Genomic DNA, 17757 nt, shown 5'->3' on the forward strand with positions numbered 1-17757 from the left:
CAACACGATTTTGGACATGCATGACGCGCATAATTTAGTGTATAGTACGATAATACAAAAAAGCAACTGGTTTCACTCGTCAGTGATCAGCGACAGTCGCCATCGTCAGGATCAGATCTCTTAAAATTAGGCTCAAAGCCGTTCTAAGAATTGGTATTTTCTAATCACCTGTGCCAGGTAACTGGTCAATAAATCATCCCCATGCTCATATAGCACTCCGGCAGAGCTAATGACTTTGAAACGAAGAAATACGCTACGATACGGTTTTGGCATGTGTGAAAAATACGGAAAACAGGCCTAAAATTGCTTGCGCGGAAACCTGGAATAACTTCACAGAAACCTCGAATAACACATACCAGAACCGAGCCAGGGTATCGTTTAGCAAAGTAAATGACAAATGTCTCATGGCACAACCCTGATCTGTATAGATAAGTGATGTTCCATATGATCTCTTTAATCAATAAATGAAGAAAACGTTTTCCAATAGACCAGGGACTTTTGCACGGTAGATGCTACCGGCCGTCTACGGAATCTAAATGCGTGTCGGCGATGCGCAACCAGCGAAATGTCAGTGATGACTGACAAATGAAGGGCTTTGTTACTTGCATTTTTTTTGGATATTCTTCGTCATCAGCACCAAAAATACATCGCCGACTGTCGGTGATCAATGAAAATCGCATCAATTCACAAGGGACACAATAAAAATAAAGCTAGTTATTTTCGGCAACGTTATATTAAGTTATGTTAAATTAACTTGTTGTGTAAATAGCTATAGGCCTTTAATTTCCTTTGCACAATGGCCCTGCTGCACTCTGATGACACTCGGCTATAGATATAATAACTCGGCCTCTAGAGCCTCGTTTTAGTGACTGTGTAAGTTATTCGTAAATGTTTGGCTTCAACTGATGTCAGATAGTACAATATATATGTACTATAACAATAATAATAACAATAAAATACACTGCAGATCGATGCACCGGGTGCGAACGGGACAAAAGTCCCATGTAAGGCACCACCGGAACATGTCCGTTCCTGATAAAATATCTAAACTTTGTTAATTCAGAGCATAAATGACCTAATATTTTCAAAACTACAAGGGCTCACGAATGTACATATACAATTCCACGTGCATGTTAACAGTCCGATTAAAAAACGACGATGAATAAGTAGTCGTTTTACAAAATGGAGTTACTAAATTAATCTGCATGTGATCGTCAATATTCGTCATGTCCATAATCTACCCTCTTGACAAAAGTTACATCCATATCAATATAGCCATATATAAAGCCTTATAAAGATACACTAAGTACTTGACCTCGCGACCATATGTTAGCGGCAGCAAATCCAGTTTAAGAAAAGGTTCTTATAAGAAAAGGTTCTTATGTCATAGCAAGTCAGGCATCTCAAAGCTCAATTGAAATATAACTGTATAGATTTTACCTCACAATAGACAAACCAAACGTGTAAGAACATTTTGTGGACACCCTGTAGCTAGATAAAACCATAGCCCTGTTTGCAATTGTGATTTCTATGGTACCCTCGATATTGGTCAGGTTGAATATACCGGAATATGGTATCTTCGATCTTGGTAAGGTCGAATATACCGGAATATAGTACCCTCGATATTGGTCAGGTTGAATATACCGGAATATGGTATCTTCGATCTTGGTCAGGTTGAATACACCGGAATATGGTATCTTCGATTTTGGTAATTAAGATCGAATATATTGGAATATGATATCTTCGTTTTTTGGTAAGTTCGAATATACCAGAATATGGTATCTTCGATTTAAGTAAGGTCGATTATACCGGAATATGGTATCTTCGATTTAGGTAAGGTCGATTATACCGGAATGTCTCTGTGTATAGTACAATTAAGTGTATTCTTTCTCAATACATGCACACTCAGGCACAAGAACCCAAGCTATTTCTCAGTCAACTTTGGTCACTTCCTAACATTATTCCTCTGCTTTGTTAAATAAAGACAAGCTTTATTGCAAAGATGGCACAAAAATGAATTATATTTGCTATTACAGACTGAACACTCGTATAAAGATCATTACAAAATTTTACATCTTACACCAACCTATTCTTACAATATATATGATAGAATTATAAAATATTCACACTCCATATGTTACTCTTAAACGTATAACTTGACGAATAAAAAATATAATATTATAGTAATGGCCCAGTTGGTGTCCGTATAATTCTAAAAGTTAGGCAGTTGGGGACGTACTATTTCTTATGATTTGTGAGAATTCTTGCTCCTTTTTCTCCAACGGATAAGTACCGCAAGCAGTACATTTGCAGGCTCGAATAACTATGTATTGTTGTTGGTAATGCTTTCCAGCACACGTGATCGTGGCTTGCGCACGCTCAATGGCTGTAGGCTGACAACATGAACAGTCCCTGTGTATAAATGGGAATGTGAAAAGGTCGATGTCTGTACTGGATTGACAACCACCGACGCACTGAGTTCTTTCAAAAACACCGCTACAGCCATGGCTATTTGTGACAGTCACATTCTTCGCCACCACGTCGCAAAGTTTCGGTGTCGGGGTGGTGGAATATTGCGTTGGGATAGTCACGGTGGTTGAGCCTGGAGTTGTTGTCGATATTACAGGAGCTGAGGGCGTGGTCGAAACTAAATTGAATATTACAGAGCATGACATCATTTACAGACACCTCATGGCAAAGTTGGTTATATCTATATTTTGTTAAACTAATAGAAAATGAAGAAAAACTTAAAACGAGAATGATTAAAATATCAATTATGTTTTTCTATTCAAATAATGTGCTCCTGTCTACCTTATAGCCAGTTATATCATATTTGATGCATAGATATTACAAGACGCTACCACGCCTCTCCTTATATTATAGTCACATACATACATACATAATACTTTATTTAAACACGCTAGCCTCATCAACACTGCTGTTTTTCATGAGATGTGTATTTACATTAAAAATATAAAACCAATGGATTACATGCATAGATAACATACTGTACCGGGATGATAAACAGATTATACAACAAATAGGCAATCGACAAAGAACGATGTGAGAATGAGGACAGGTCAGCTTCACCTCAAAGTTTTTATTATCCGTTTAAATGATTGAATAGAATCGGCAGTTTTTGCTTCGAAAGGTAGTTCAGTAGTGAAACGTAGCTAATACATTTTTATGCAGTTACTGTTTCATTTGACCACCAGTTTTTTCATTTTTAATTTGTATCACAATCGGTCGCCATTGAAAAAAATAAAATAGTGAATTCTTCCTCCTTTAGGCGTCATGCACACTGGGTTAAACGTATGCAAGAGGGAAAATTATGAATCGAACTTTGTAACCATGTTCAACTTTCCTTCTAATAAGAAGAGAATGATCAGCGGGAAATGACTTAATATAATTTGAAGCTTACCACAGAGAGGACAACACTTTCCAGGTTGCTTTACCGGGTGGTAGCCCTAAAAACGAAATATGGCAAATTGATGGCAGCTGAAATTTATTTGTAATTCTATGTCGGGCAGGGAGATATAGAGCAAACTTCATTTATTGATCTTCATATGCTTACCAAAGAACACGGAGAACATGTGTGAATGCGACACTTTTCTAACGTTTTACTGCGACATTCACACACTTCACAAACGCTTTTATTCCATTTTTCACCAATCTGTTAGAATAAAAATCTAAAATTTACCCCATATTCTTACACTATTCGGGCAATAGAGTAACCTGGGGGTATAGATAAGATGAGACAACACCGGCGAAACGGCAATTTTTTAAGCAAATTTGGCATACCTCGTATCGCGATCCATTAACCATACAGTATTCCGGTGGTAGTGTTGTAGTGCTTGTTGTTGAAGGAGTACTCGAAGGTGTAGTTGAAATTTTTTCTGTGGGAAAACCAGATGAAAAAGTATTCGGTTTAACTGCAAAGCATATTCAATGCCCAGTCACCTGGTTAATAGATTGTTCTGGTATATCTAAAATAATATAGTAATAAAAAGCTTGCTAACATACCACATTTCTTACAACATTTTCCTTCAACAGCAACGGCTGTGTAGCCCTGTGTAAATAGAATATACGTAAGTAGGTTGTTGGTATGAAACACCCAAGAAAAGAAAATCAATAACACGAGCATTCTGGCTAATTTTTAAGCCCAACATTTTAATTCGCCAATTTTGCCTTGATCACTAACTATAGTTAAAAGTTTCATTTTTCACAAACTTGTCATAGAAATCAGTTTTCATTTTTACACAACCAGTCCCTTGTGAAGTAGTGTGCATATTTTAATATAAAAATGCAATATTATTGATTTCAATAAATATTTTTCAGTCAATATATAATAGAACAGTCGTTACAAACCTTTTGGCATCCAGAGCAATCCGTTTCTTGGCAACTGACGGAAAGATCAGTATGGCAAAAGCACTTTTCACATTTTGATAAATTCCACGTCTTCCCAACCTATAGTAAAAACAAGACGCCGGCTTAGGCGTACACTCGTGCTCTAGGGATTGTGTTCTAGGGATTTGATAGCATTACTTGACTGTCTTGAGGGACACAATCATGGCGTGTTGTTTGAACCTATAGCGTAAGTTAAGGCTTTGTGGTTACCCTGGGCCTGGGAGGACTTACACGACAAAAATGTATCACACAAGTATAAAATAATACATTTACATTATTATCACAATTCACAAATGCCGATTATAAGGTAGCCTAACAATCAACACGGCGTGACATATTACTGTTTCAATGCTTCTATATTGAAGTCCTGCAAACTGCAGTGTTTTAGTTCCGACGAAAGCTTTCAAAAAACTAGTTGTAATAGTATTTATTCGTATTTTTCGTAATGTCAGTCGACCGTTCAAACATTTTAAATAAGTATAATTTATAAGCATTTGTACGTCTATAACACTGCGAAAACATCGATCATATATCTTGCTTTCATATCAAAATTTAAAAATATACATCGCACCAATCAATATGCATGTAAATGTTGCACCGTAGTAATGTCTTCTGTGCATATATATTTTGCCGTATTGTTTGTAAAATATGGCTTGTATTGTCGGATAATTACATTTCGTCAACATTACTGGGTCAAGTGCGCAATGCATTCTGGGTCATCGAGGTCCAAAACGCGACCGACACACGACGAAACCTAGACTCGTGCTCTCCTAGAGCACGAGTAAAAACGTCTTTTCAGTTTTGGTAAAAGGATATTTTAAGATTAATTTGGTTTCCAGGGAGTATAACATCAAGTATTCATAGAGGATCACACTGCAAGTTTGAACTTTTCGCTTGTGTAATTGTGCATTTTAATTCCTGGTCATTTTTGGAATATTTGGATTTATATTCCAAGTACATGAAGGAAGTCTGCATGCATGAGCATATATCAACAATATTTGCTTCTATATGTATGTAATATTTTACTGTAAAATATGCTCACGAATTCTGAGCTTCCCGTACCTCAATACGTGTACCATTCAATGTACAATACTTCGGTGGTGTTGTGGTGTGTGGAACTGTAAAAATAAATAAATTGGAATTAGGTTTTCTCATCGACATCGGATATAATTAAAAATGAGGAAGAATAAGAATAGGTCTGGACGACAAATTTTTAGGCCATCAAAAGTGAACAACTCGAACATAGCGCTATGCCTGACGATGTTAACATTAATCATCAATATTCAATATATATAAAACCATATAGTACATCTATATATAACTTATATGTCTATCCATTTTACTTACCACATTTATCACAGCACTGTCCGGGTTGTGATACGTTAGTGTAACCCTAAAGTTAATAAATTACAATATACGAAAATGCTGCACTGGTGATTATATAAAGAAACGTCTTCAACTCTTAATTGCTTCTTACCGGAGAACAGGTTGGACAAGGCGTTGTATCGCAAACCACTACATAACCAGCTTCACATTTACAAGACTCGCAACGTGATTTATTCCATCTGTCGCCCAACTGGTGAAAAAACGAAGATATAAGAAAAACATCGTACAAAAAGCTAATAAATGTAGCTATAATAAAGGGGGAAATCCATTGTTAACGATATTTTATTTTAATAGAAAAACAGATAGGTTAGAAGCAATTCCCCTACGGAATTATTTCTAGAACATTATAACATGAATTTGCATGCTGTTGAATAACGAGTTTTCATCACCAGCCAGCATATGTAAGGGGAGACATTTGTAATCAAATGTAATTTAAGGCGGAAATTAAAAACATATTCTTACCTTATAATTTTCTCCATCCATTCTACAGTAGGTGGGCGTGGTAGGTGTTGTGATGGTGGTTCGATTACCGGTTGGTTTCACAGTAGATTGTGTGGGCAAAGGTATGGTGGTGGAAGATGGAGTTGGAGTCGTAACTATTTAAAAAAAATTAACGGATGTTTGCCCAGGCTTAATTTGTTAAAAATGACTACCTCTTAGAACATTTTAATTACGCCCCACAATGATAAAAGCACCAATTTTCACCATACGCCACTAAAATATATTTTAAAAAATGTCCACATGCATGTTATTTCATAATATTCGTATTTTTGAATTCAAATAGCGCCTAGTCTCAATTTTAAAATATATTCGTGAACAGTTCTATTTCACAAGCTGCAGTTACAGTGAAGTTGGTGAGAAAAACTATTACGGTGCGTTCAAAATTACCGCATTTCGGACAACATTCTCCATGGTAATACATCGCATTTGAGCCCTTAAATTAAAGAGGAAGAATGTTATAGTCACTTAATTGCAAATGTCAACTTTATCACGACTATCACGTCTCACTTATTTTCTGTTTTATTTTTAAAAACTACAATTTTCTACTTACGCTGGGACAATTTCCACATGTCGCCACTATACAATTAATTGTAAAATTACTCTGACATGTACATGTCTTGCAGTTGCTTTCTTTCCATATTTTGCCAACCTAAAATTCAAAAACGTGCTATTACTTTAAAACCTGAATCGTGTGGTTTTGGGAAAAGTGATCAGATTCTACTGATCTCTCTTTCTCTTTTGGTATTTCATTGAAAGAAATTATATAATACTGATAGATCACTTGTCATCTTTTAGGAATATGTTATTCATAATATACTCTCTATCGCTTATACGTATGTTAGCTATAATTTCGGTACCCAACCTCGTGATACACTCCATTCAGCGAACAGTTTGTTAATGTCACAGTTGTTGGTGTGGATATTGTTGTAGATGATGCAGTAGTGGTAGGTAGAACTAGAAATTAAGATAAATTCAACTCATATCTTGTAACTGATATGCATGTACTGACCTATTTAAGGAATGAAGGCGATATTTATCTCTCCTGCAATAAAATTCATGCGGCAAAATCTATTTGCACTTGGAATATGAAAAATTTTGAAAAATCGCGTCGCGTTGCAAGATCGCGCCCTGTCTGCATGTGTGGGCTTTTGATGTTCACGACAATTACGACTAAATGGAAATTAAGCCTTAGTCTTTTGGCATTCGAATCCGCTACCTTCAAAGTTATTTTTGTATGGAAGAGATGGATATGTTTAGAATAACTTGCCAGTGTGGTATATACAAATTATAGAAAAATATCGATTGTTTTTTTTACGCTGAAACATTCTTAAGGGAACATATGACCAAATTACTAATTATTTTCCAGGGACCACTCACCAAAAATGTCACAGCATTGACTGGAAAAGGGGTTTCCTTTTGTATTGAAACTGAGGATGTGTAACAAGTGTTTTTGCCAGTAATAAACGATGCATTAAAATTACGCTATAGTGTTTGATAGAAAAAGGGGAAAAGAACGCACATTTTCCCAAATCAAACGGAACAGTTCAACAGTATTATTTCGACGGGAGATTTACATTATCCCCACAGTTCATAAACTTACGTAAATCAATGTACAGCACGAGCATTGCTAGTATTCATTATTATGGTTGATGTTGATGGATTTATTTTGGTAGAAAGTTGGAGAATGCATGGCTTTGCTTTGTTACAGAATAAAGCCATTCTCCAACTTTCTATACCAAACAAATTCATAAATATTCAATATAAATAAAGCCATATAGTACAGCTATATATAACTTAAATATCTATTCCATTTTACTTACCACATTTATCACAGCACTGTCCGGGTTGTGATACGTTAGTGTAACCCTAAAGTTAATAAATTAAAATACGAAAATGTTGCACTAGTGATTAGTGAAGAAACGTCTTTAACTGTTTGTATTCTGCTTCTTACCGGAGAACAGGTTGGACAAGTCGTTGTATCGCAAACAACTACATAACCAGCTTCACATTTACAGGACTCGCAACGTGATTTATTCCATCTGTCGCCCAACTGGTGAAAAAACGAGGATATAAGCAAAACATCGTACAAAAAGCTAATAAATGTAGCTATAATAAAGGGGGAAATCCATTGTTTAACGATATTTTATTTTAGAAGAAAAACAGATAGGTTAGAAGCAATTCCCCTACGGAATTATTTCTAGAACATTATCATGAATTTGCATGCGGTTGAATAACGAGTTTTCATCACCAGCCAACATATGTAAGGGGAGACATTTGTAATCAAATGTAATTTAAGGCGGAAATTAAAAACATATTCTTACCTTATAATTTTCTCCATCCATTCTACAGTAGGTGGGCGTGGTAGGTGTTGTGATGGTGGTTCGATTACCGGTTGGTTTCACAGTAGATTGTGTGGGCAAAGGTATGGTGGTGGAAGATGGAGTTGGAGTCGTAACTATTTAAAAAAAATTAACGGATGTTTGCGCAGGCTTAATTTGTTAAAAATGACTACCTCTTAGAACATTTTAATTACGCCCCACAATGATAAAAGCACCAATTTTCACCATACGCCACTAAAATATATTTTAAAAAATGCCCACATGCATGTTATTTCATAATATTCGAATTTTTGAATTCAAATAGCGCCTAGTCTCAATTTTAAAATATATTCGTGAACAGTTCTATTTCACAAGCTGCAGTTACAGTGAAGTTGGTGAGAAAAACTATTACGGTGCGTTCATAATTACCGCATTTCGGACAACATTCTCCAGGGTAATACATCGCATTTGAGCCCTTAAATTAAAGAGGAAGAATGTTATAGTCACTTAATTGCAAATGTCAACTTTATCACGACTATCACGTCTCACTTATTTTCTGTTTTATTTTTAAAAACTACAATTTTCTACTTACGCTGGGACAATTTCCGCATGTCGCCACTATACAATTAATTGTAAAATTACTCTGACATGTACATGTCTTGCAGTTGCTTTCTTTCCATATTTTGCCAACCTAAAATTCAAAAACGTGCTATTACTTTAAAACCTGAATCGTGTGGTTTTGGGAAAAGTGATCAGATTCTACTGATCTCTCTTTCTCTTTTGGTATTTCATTGAAAGAAATTATATAATACTGATAGATCACTTGTCATCTTTTAGGAATATGTTATTCATAATATACTCTCTATCGCTTATACGTATGTTAGCTATAATTTCGGTACCCAACCTCGTGATACACTCCATTCAGCGAACAGTTTGTTAATGTCACAGTTGTTGGTGTGGATATTGTTGTAGATGATGCAGTAGTGGTAGGTAGAACTAGAAATTAAGATAAATTCAACTCATATCTTGTAACTGATATGCATGTACTGACCTATTTAAGGAATGAAGGCGATATTTATCTCTCCTGCAATAAAATTCATGCGGCAAAATCTATTTGCACTTGGAATATGAAAAATTTTGAAAAATCGCGTCGCGTTGCAAGATCGCGCCCTGTCTGCATGTGTGGGCTTTTGATGTTCACGACAATTACGACTAAATGGAAATTAAGCCTTAGTCTTTTGGCATTCGAATCCGCTACCTTCAAAGTTATTTTTGTATGGAAAAGATGGATATGTTTAGAATAACTTGCCAGTATGGTATATACAAATTATAGAAAAATATCGATTTTTTTTTTTACGCTGAAACATTCTTAAGGGAACATATGACCAAATTACTAATTATTTTCCAGGGACCACTCACCAAAAATGTCACAGCATTGACTGGAAAAGGGGTTTCCTTTTGATATTGAAACTGAGGATGTGCAACAAGTGTTTTTGCCAGTAATAAACGATGCATTAAAATTACGCTATAGTGTTTGATAGATAAAGGGGAAAAGAACGCACATTTTCCCAAATCAAACGGAACAGTTCAACAGTATTATTTCGACGGGAGATTTACATTATCCCCACAGTTCATAAACTTACGTAAATCAATGTACAGCACGAGCATTGCTAGTATTCATTATTATGGTTGATGTTGATGGATTTATTTTGGTAGAAAGTTGGAGAATGCATGGCTTTGCTTTGTTACAGAATAAAGCCATTCTCCAACTTTCTATACCAAACAAATTCATAAATATTCAATATAAATAAAGCCATATAGTACAGCTATATATAACTTAAATATCTATTCCATTTTACTTACCACATTTATCACAGCACTGTCCGGGTTGTGATACGTTAGTGTAACCCTAAAGTTAATAAATTAAAATACGAAAATGTTGCACTAGTGATTATGTGAAGAAACGTCTTTAACTGTTTGTATTCTGCTTCTTACCGGAGAACAGGTTGGACAAGTCGTTGTATCGCAAACAACTACATAACCAGCTTCACATTTACAGGACTCGCAACGTGATTTATTCCATCTGTCGCCCAACTGGTGAAAAAACGAGGATATAAGCAAAACATCGTACAAAAAGCTAATAAATGTAGCTATAATAAAGGGGGAAATCCATTGTTTAACGATATTTTATTTTAGAAGAAAAACAGATAGGTTAGAAGCAATTCCCCTACGGAATTATTTCTAGAACATTATCATGAATTTGCATGCGGTTGAATAACGAGTTTTCATCACCAGCCAACATATGTAAGGGGAGACATTTGTAATCAAATGTAATTTAAGGCGGAAATTAAAAACATATTCTTACCTTATAATTTTCTCCATCCATTCTACAGTAGGTGGGCGTGGTAGGTGTTGTGATGGTGGTTCGATTACCGGTTGGTTTCACAGTAGATTGTGTGGGCAAAGGTATGGTGGTGGAAGATGGAGTTGGAGTCGTAACTATTTAAAAAAAATTAACGGATGTTTGCGCAGGCTTAATTTGTAAAAATGACTACCTCTTAGAACATTTTAATTACGCCCCACAATGATAAAAGCACCAATTTTCACCATACGCCACTAAAATATATTTTAAAAAATGCCCACATGCATGTTATTTCATAATATTCGAATTTTTGAATTCAAATAGCGCCTAGTCTCAATTTTAAAATATATTCGTGAACAGTTCTATTTCACAAGCTGCAGTTACAGTGAAGTTGGTGAGAAAAACTATTACGGTGCGTTCATAATTACCGCATTTCGGACAACATTCTCCAGGGTAATACATCGCATTTGAGCCCTTAAATTAAAGAGGAAGAATGTTATAGTCACTTAATTGCAAATGTCAACTTTATCACGACTATCACGTCTCACTTATTTTCTGTTTTATTTTTAAAAACTACAATTTTCTACTTACGCTGGGACAATTTCCGCATGTCGCCACTATACAATTAATTGTAAATACTCTGACATGTACATGTCTTGCAGTTGCTTTCTTTCCATATTTTGCCAACCTAAAATTCAAAAACGTGCTATTACTTTAAAACCTGAATCGTGTGGTTTTGGGAAAAGTGATCAGATTCTACTGATCTCTCTTTCTCTTTTGGTATTTCATTGAAAGAAATTATATAATACTGATAGATCACTTGTCATCTTTTAGGAATATGTTATTCATAATATACTCTCTATCGCTTATACGTATGTTAGCTATAATTTCGGTACCCAACCTCGTGATACACTCCATTCAGCGAACAGTTTGTTAATGTCACAGTTGTTGGTGTGGATATTGTTGTAGATGATGCAGTAGTGGTAGGTAGAACTAGAAATTAAGATAAATTCAACTCATATCTTGTAACTGATATGCATGTACTGACCTATTTAAGGAATGAAGGCGATATTTATCTCTCCTGCAATAAAATTCATGCGGCAAAATTTCTATTTGCACTTGGAAATGAAAAATTTTGAAAAATCGCGTCGCGTTGCAAGATCGCGCCCTGTCTGCATGTGTGGGCTTTTGATGTTCACGACAATTACGACTAAATGGAAATTAAGCCTTAGTCTTTTAGCATTCGAATCCGCTACCTTCAAAGTTATTTTTGTATGGAAAAGATGGATATGTTTAAAAGAACTTGCCAGTATGGTATATACAAATTATAGAAAAATATCGATTGTTTTTTTTTACGCTGAAACATTCTTAAGGGAACATATGACCAATTACTAATTATTTTCCAGGGACCACTCACCAAAAATGTCACAGCATTGACTTGGAAAAGGGGTTTCCTTTTGATATTGAAACTGAGGATGTGCAACAAGTGTTTTTGCCAGTAATAAACGATGCATTAAAATTACGCTATAGTGTTTGATAGAAAGGGGAAAAGAACGCACATTTTCCAAATCAAACGGAACAGTTCAACAGTATTATTTCGACGGGAGATTTACATTATCCCCACAGTTCATAAACTTACGTAAATCAATGTACAGCACGAGCATTGCTAGTATTCATTATTATGGTTGATGTTGATGGATTTATTTTGGTAGAAAGTTGGAGAATGCATGGCTTTGCTTTGTTACAGAATAAAGCCATTCTCCAACTTTCTATACCAAACAAATTCATAAATATTCAATATAAATAAAGCCATATAGTACAGCTATATATAACTTAAATATCTATTCCATTTTACTTACCACATTTATCACAGCACTGTCCGGGTTGTGATACGTTAGTGTAACCCTAAAGTTAATAAATTAAAATACGAAAATGTTGCACTAGTGATTATGTGAAGAAACGTCTTTAACTGTTTGTATTCTGCTTCTTACCGGAGAACAGGTTGGACAAGTCGTTGTATCGCAAACAACTACATAACCAGCTTCACATTTACAGGACTCGCAACGTGATTTATTCCATCTGTCGCCCAACTGGTGAAAAAACGAGGATATAAGCAAAACATCGTACAAAAAGCTAATAAATGTAGCTATAATAAAGGGGGAAATCCATTGTTTAACGATATTTTATTTTAGAAGAAAAACAGATAGGTTAGAAGCAATTCCCCTACGGAATTATTTCTAGAACATTATCATGAATTTGCATGCGGTTGAATAACGAGTTTTCATCACCAGCCAACATATGTAAGGGAGACATTTGTAATCAAATGTAATTTAAGGCGGAAATTAAAAACATATTCTTACCTTATAATTTTCTCCATCCATTCTACAGTAGGTGGGGCGTGTGTAGGTGTTGTGATGGTGGTTCGATTACCGGTTGGTTTCACAGTAGATTGTGTGGGCAAAGGTATGGTGGTGGAAGATGGAGTTGGAGTCGTAACTATTTAAAAAAAATATAACGGATGTTTGCGCAGGCTTAATTTGTTGTCAAAAATGACTACCTCTTAGAACATTTAATTACGCCCCACAATGATAAAAGCACCAATTTTCACCATACGCCACTAAAATATTTTAAAAAATGCCCACATGCATGTTATTCAATAATATTCGAATTTTGAATTCAAATAGCGCCTACTCTCAATTTAAAATGTATTCGTGAACAGTTCTATTTCACAAGCTGCAGTTACAGTGAAGTTGGTGAGAAAAACTATTACGGTGCGTTCATAATTACCGCATTTCGGACAACATTCTCCAGGGTAATACATCGCATTTGAGCCCTTAAATTAAAGAGGAAGAATGTTATAGTCACTTAATTGCAAATGTCAACTTTATCACGACTATCACGTCTCACTTATTTTCTGTTTTATTTTTAAAAACTACAATTTTCTACTTACGCTGGGACAATTTCCGCATGTCGCCACTATACAATTAATTGTAAAATTACTCTGACATGTACATGTCTTGCAGTTGCTTTCTTTCCATATTTTGCCAACCTAAAATTCAAAAACGTGCTATTACTTTAAAACCTGAATCGTGTGGTTTTGGGAAAAGTGATCAGATTCTACTGATCTCTCTTTCTCTTTTGGTATTTCATTGAAAGAAATTATATAATACTGATAGATCACTTGTCATCTTTTAGGAATATGTTATTCATAATATACTCTCTATCGCTTATACGTATGTTAGCTATAATTTCGGTACCCAACCTCGTGATACACTCCATTCAGCGAACAGTTTGTTAATGTCACAGTTGTTGGTGTGGATATTGTTGTAGATGATGCAGTAGTGGTAGGTAGAACTAGAAATTAAGATAAATTCAACTCATATCTTGTAACTGATATGCATGTACTGACCTATTTAAGGAATGAAGGCGATATTTATCTCTCCTGCAATAAAATTCATGCGGCAAAATCTATTTGCACTTGGAATATGAAAAATTTTGAAAAATCGCGTCGCGTTGCAAGATCGCGCCCTGTCTGCATGTGTGGGCTTTTGATGTTCACGACAATTACGACTAAATGGAAATTAAGCCTTAGTCTTTTAGCATTCGAATCCGCTACCTTCAAAGTTATTTTTGTATGGAAAAGATGGATATGTTTAGAATAACTTGCCAGTATGGTATATACAAATTATAGAAAAATATCGATTGTTTTTTTTTACGCTGAAACATTCTTAAGGGAACATATGACCAAATTACTAATTATTTTCCAGGGACCACTCACCAAAAATGTCACAGCATTGACTTGGAAAAGGGGTTTCCTTTTGATATTGAAACTGAGGATGTGCAACAAGTGTTTTTGCCAGTAATAAACGATGCATTAAAATTACGCTATAGTGTTTGATAGATAAAGGGGAAAAGAACGCACATTTTCCCAAATCAAACGGAACAGTTCAACAGTATTATTTCGACGGGAGATTTACATTATCCCCACAGTTCATAAACTTACGTAAATCAATGTACAGCACGAGCATTGCTAGTATTCATTATTATGGTTGATGTTGATGGATTTATTTTGGTAGAAAGTTGGAGAATGCATGGCTTTGCTTTGTTACAGAATAAAGCCATTCTCCAACTTTCTATACCAAACAAATTCATAAATATTCAATATAAATAAAGCCATATAGTACAGCTATATATAACTTAAATATCTATTCCATTTTACTTACCACATTTATCACAGCACTGTCCGGGTTGTGATACGTTAGTGTAACCCTAAAGTTAATAAATTAAAATACGAAAATGTTGCACTAGTGATTATGTGAAGAAACGTCTTTAACTGTTTGTATTCTGCTTCTTACCGGAGAACAGGTTGGACAAGTCGTTGTATCGCAAACAACTACATAACCAGCTTCACATTTACAGGACTCGCAACGTGATTTATTCCATCTGTCGCCCAACTGGTGAAAAAACGAGGATATAAGCAAAACATCGTACAAAAAGCTAATAAATGTAGCTATAATAAAGGGGGAAATCCATTGTTTAACGATATTTTATTTTAGAAGAAAAACAGATAGGTTAGAAGCAATTCCCCTACGGAATTATTTCTAGAACATTATCATGAATTTGCATGCGGTTGAATAACGAGTTTTCATCACCAGCCAACATATGTAAGGGGAGACATTTGTAATCAAATGTAATTTAAGGCGGAAATTAAAAACATATTCTTACCTTATAATTTTCTCCATCCATTCTACAGTAGGTGGGCGTGGTAGGTGTTGTGATGGTGGTTCGATTACCGGTTGGTTTCACAGTAGATTGTGTGGGCAAAGGTATGGTGGTGGAAGATGGTGTTGGAGTCGTAACTATTTAAAAAAAAATTAACGGATGTTTGCGCGCGCTTAATTTGTCAAAAATGACTACCTCTTAGAACATTTTAATTACGCCCCACAATGATAAAAGAACCAATTTTCACCATACGCCACTAAAATATATTTTAAAAAATGCCCACATGCATGTTATTTCATAATATTCGAATTTTTGAATTCAAATAGCGCCTACTCTCAATTTTAAAATGTATTCGTGAACAGTTCTATTTCACAAGCTGCAGTTACAGTGAAGTTGGTGAGAAAAACTATTACGGTGCGTTCATAATTACCGCATTTCGGACAACATTCTCCAGGGTAATACATCGCATTTGAGCCCTTAAATTAAAGAGGAAGAATGTTATAGTCACTTGATTGCAACTGTCAACTTTATCACGACTATCACGTCTCACTTATTTTCTGTTTTATTTGAAAAACTACAATTTTCAACTTACGCTTGGACAATTTCCACATGTTTCCACTATACAATTAACTGTATAATTTCTCTGACAATTACATGTCTTGCAATCGCTTTCTTTCCATATTTCACCAACCTAAAATTTAAAAGCGGGCTATTACTTTAAAACCTGAATCGTGTGGTTTTGGGAAAAGTGATCAGATTCTACTGATCTCTCTTTCTCTTTTGGTATTTCATTGAAAGAAATTATATAATACTAATGGATCAGTCGCCATCTTTTAGGGATATGTTATTCATAATATACTCTCTATCGCTGATACGTATATTATAATTTTGGTACCCAACCTCGTGATACACTCCATTCAGCGAACAGTTTGTTATTGGCACAGTTGTTGTCGTGGATATTGTTGTAGCAGGAGTGGTAGATAGAACTAGAAATTAAGATAAATCTTACTCGTATCTTGTAACTGATATGTACTGACCTATTTAAGGAATGAAGGCGATATTTATCTCTCCTGCAATAAAATTCATGCGGCAAAATCTATTTGCACTTGGAATATGAGAAACTTTGAAAAATCGCGCGGCGTTGCTAAATCGCGTCCTGTCTGCATGTGTGGCTTTTGATGTTCACGACAATTACGACTAAATGGAAATTAAGCCTTAGTCTTTTGGCATTCGAATCCGCTACCTTCAAAGTTATTTTTGTATGGAAAAGATGGATATGTTTACAATAACATGTAAGTATGGTATATACCAATCACAGCAAAATATCGATTGTTTGTTTTTACGTTGAAACATTCTTAAGGGAACATGTGACCAAATTACTAATTATTTTCCAGGGACCACTCACCACAAATGTCACAGCAGTGACCTGGAAAAGGGGTTTCCTTTTGATATTGAAACTGAGGATGTGCAACAAGTGTTTTTGCCAGTAATAAACGATGCATTAAAATTACGCTATAGTGTTTGATAGATAAAGGGGAAAAGAACGCACATTTTCCCAAATCAAACGGAACAGTTCAACAGTATTATTTCGACGGGAGATTTACATTATCCCCACAGTTCATAAACTTACGTAAATCAATGTACAGCACGAGCATTGCTAGTATTCATTATTATGGTTGATGTTGATGGATTTATTTTGGTAGAAAGTTGGAGAATGCATGGCTTTGCTTTGTTACAGAATAAAGCCATTCTCCAACTTTCTATACCAAACAAATTCATAAATATTCAATATAAATAAAGCCATATAGTACAGCTATATATAACTTAAATATCTATTCCATTTTACTTACCACATTTATCACAGCACTGTCCGGGTTGTGATACGTTAGTGTAACCCTAAAGTTAATAAATTAAAATACGAAAATGTTGCACTAGTGATTATGTGAAGAAACGTCTTTAACTGTTTGTATTCTGCTTCTTACCGGAGAACAGGTTGGACAAGTCGTTGTATCGCAAACAACTACATAACCAGCTTCACATTTACAGGACTCGCAACGTGAT

General features: G+C 35.2%; 1 protein-coding gene across 4 annotated transcripts in view; it reads right to left on the bottom strand.

Annotated features, from left to right (window-relative positions):
* Positions 1–1993: 1993 nt before the first annotated feature.
* LOC114526453 (mucin-2-like) overlaps positions 1994–17757 on the bottom strand; it is a 57272-nt gene continuing 41508 nt past the window's right edge. For all 4 annotated transcript variants that reach the window (XM_028548056.1, XM_028548058.1, XM_028548057.1 and 1 more), the window contains 7 exons: positions 5470–5525; positions 4369–4467; positions 4024–4069; positions 3802–3896; positions 3575–3673; positions 3422–3467; positions 1994–2647 (listed from right to left, as the gene is read on the bottom strand). In XM_028548056.1, coding sequence (XP_028403857.1) covers positions 2220–2647; positions 3422–3467; positions 3575–3673; positions 3802–3896; positions 4024–4069; positions 4369–4467; positions 5470–5525 — 869 coding nt within the window. In that variant the 3' untranslated portion in view covers positions 1994–2219. The remainder of the gene's footprint in view (positions 2648–3421; positions 3468–3574; positions 3674–3801; positions 3897–4023; positions 4070–4368; positions 4468–5469; positions 5526–17757) is intronic.

Source organism: Dendronephthya gigantea, unplaced genomic scaffold (assembly GCF_004324835.1).
Source record: "Dendronephthya gigantea isolate DGI-Jeju-01 unplaced genomic scaffold, DenGig_1.0 000038F, whole genome shotgun sequence".
Lineage (NCBI taxonomy): Eukaryota > Metazoa > Cnidaria > Anthozoa > Malacalcyonacea > Nephtheidae > Dendronephthya > Dendronephthya gigantea.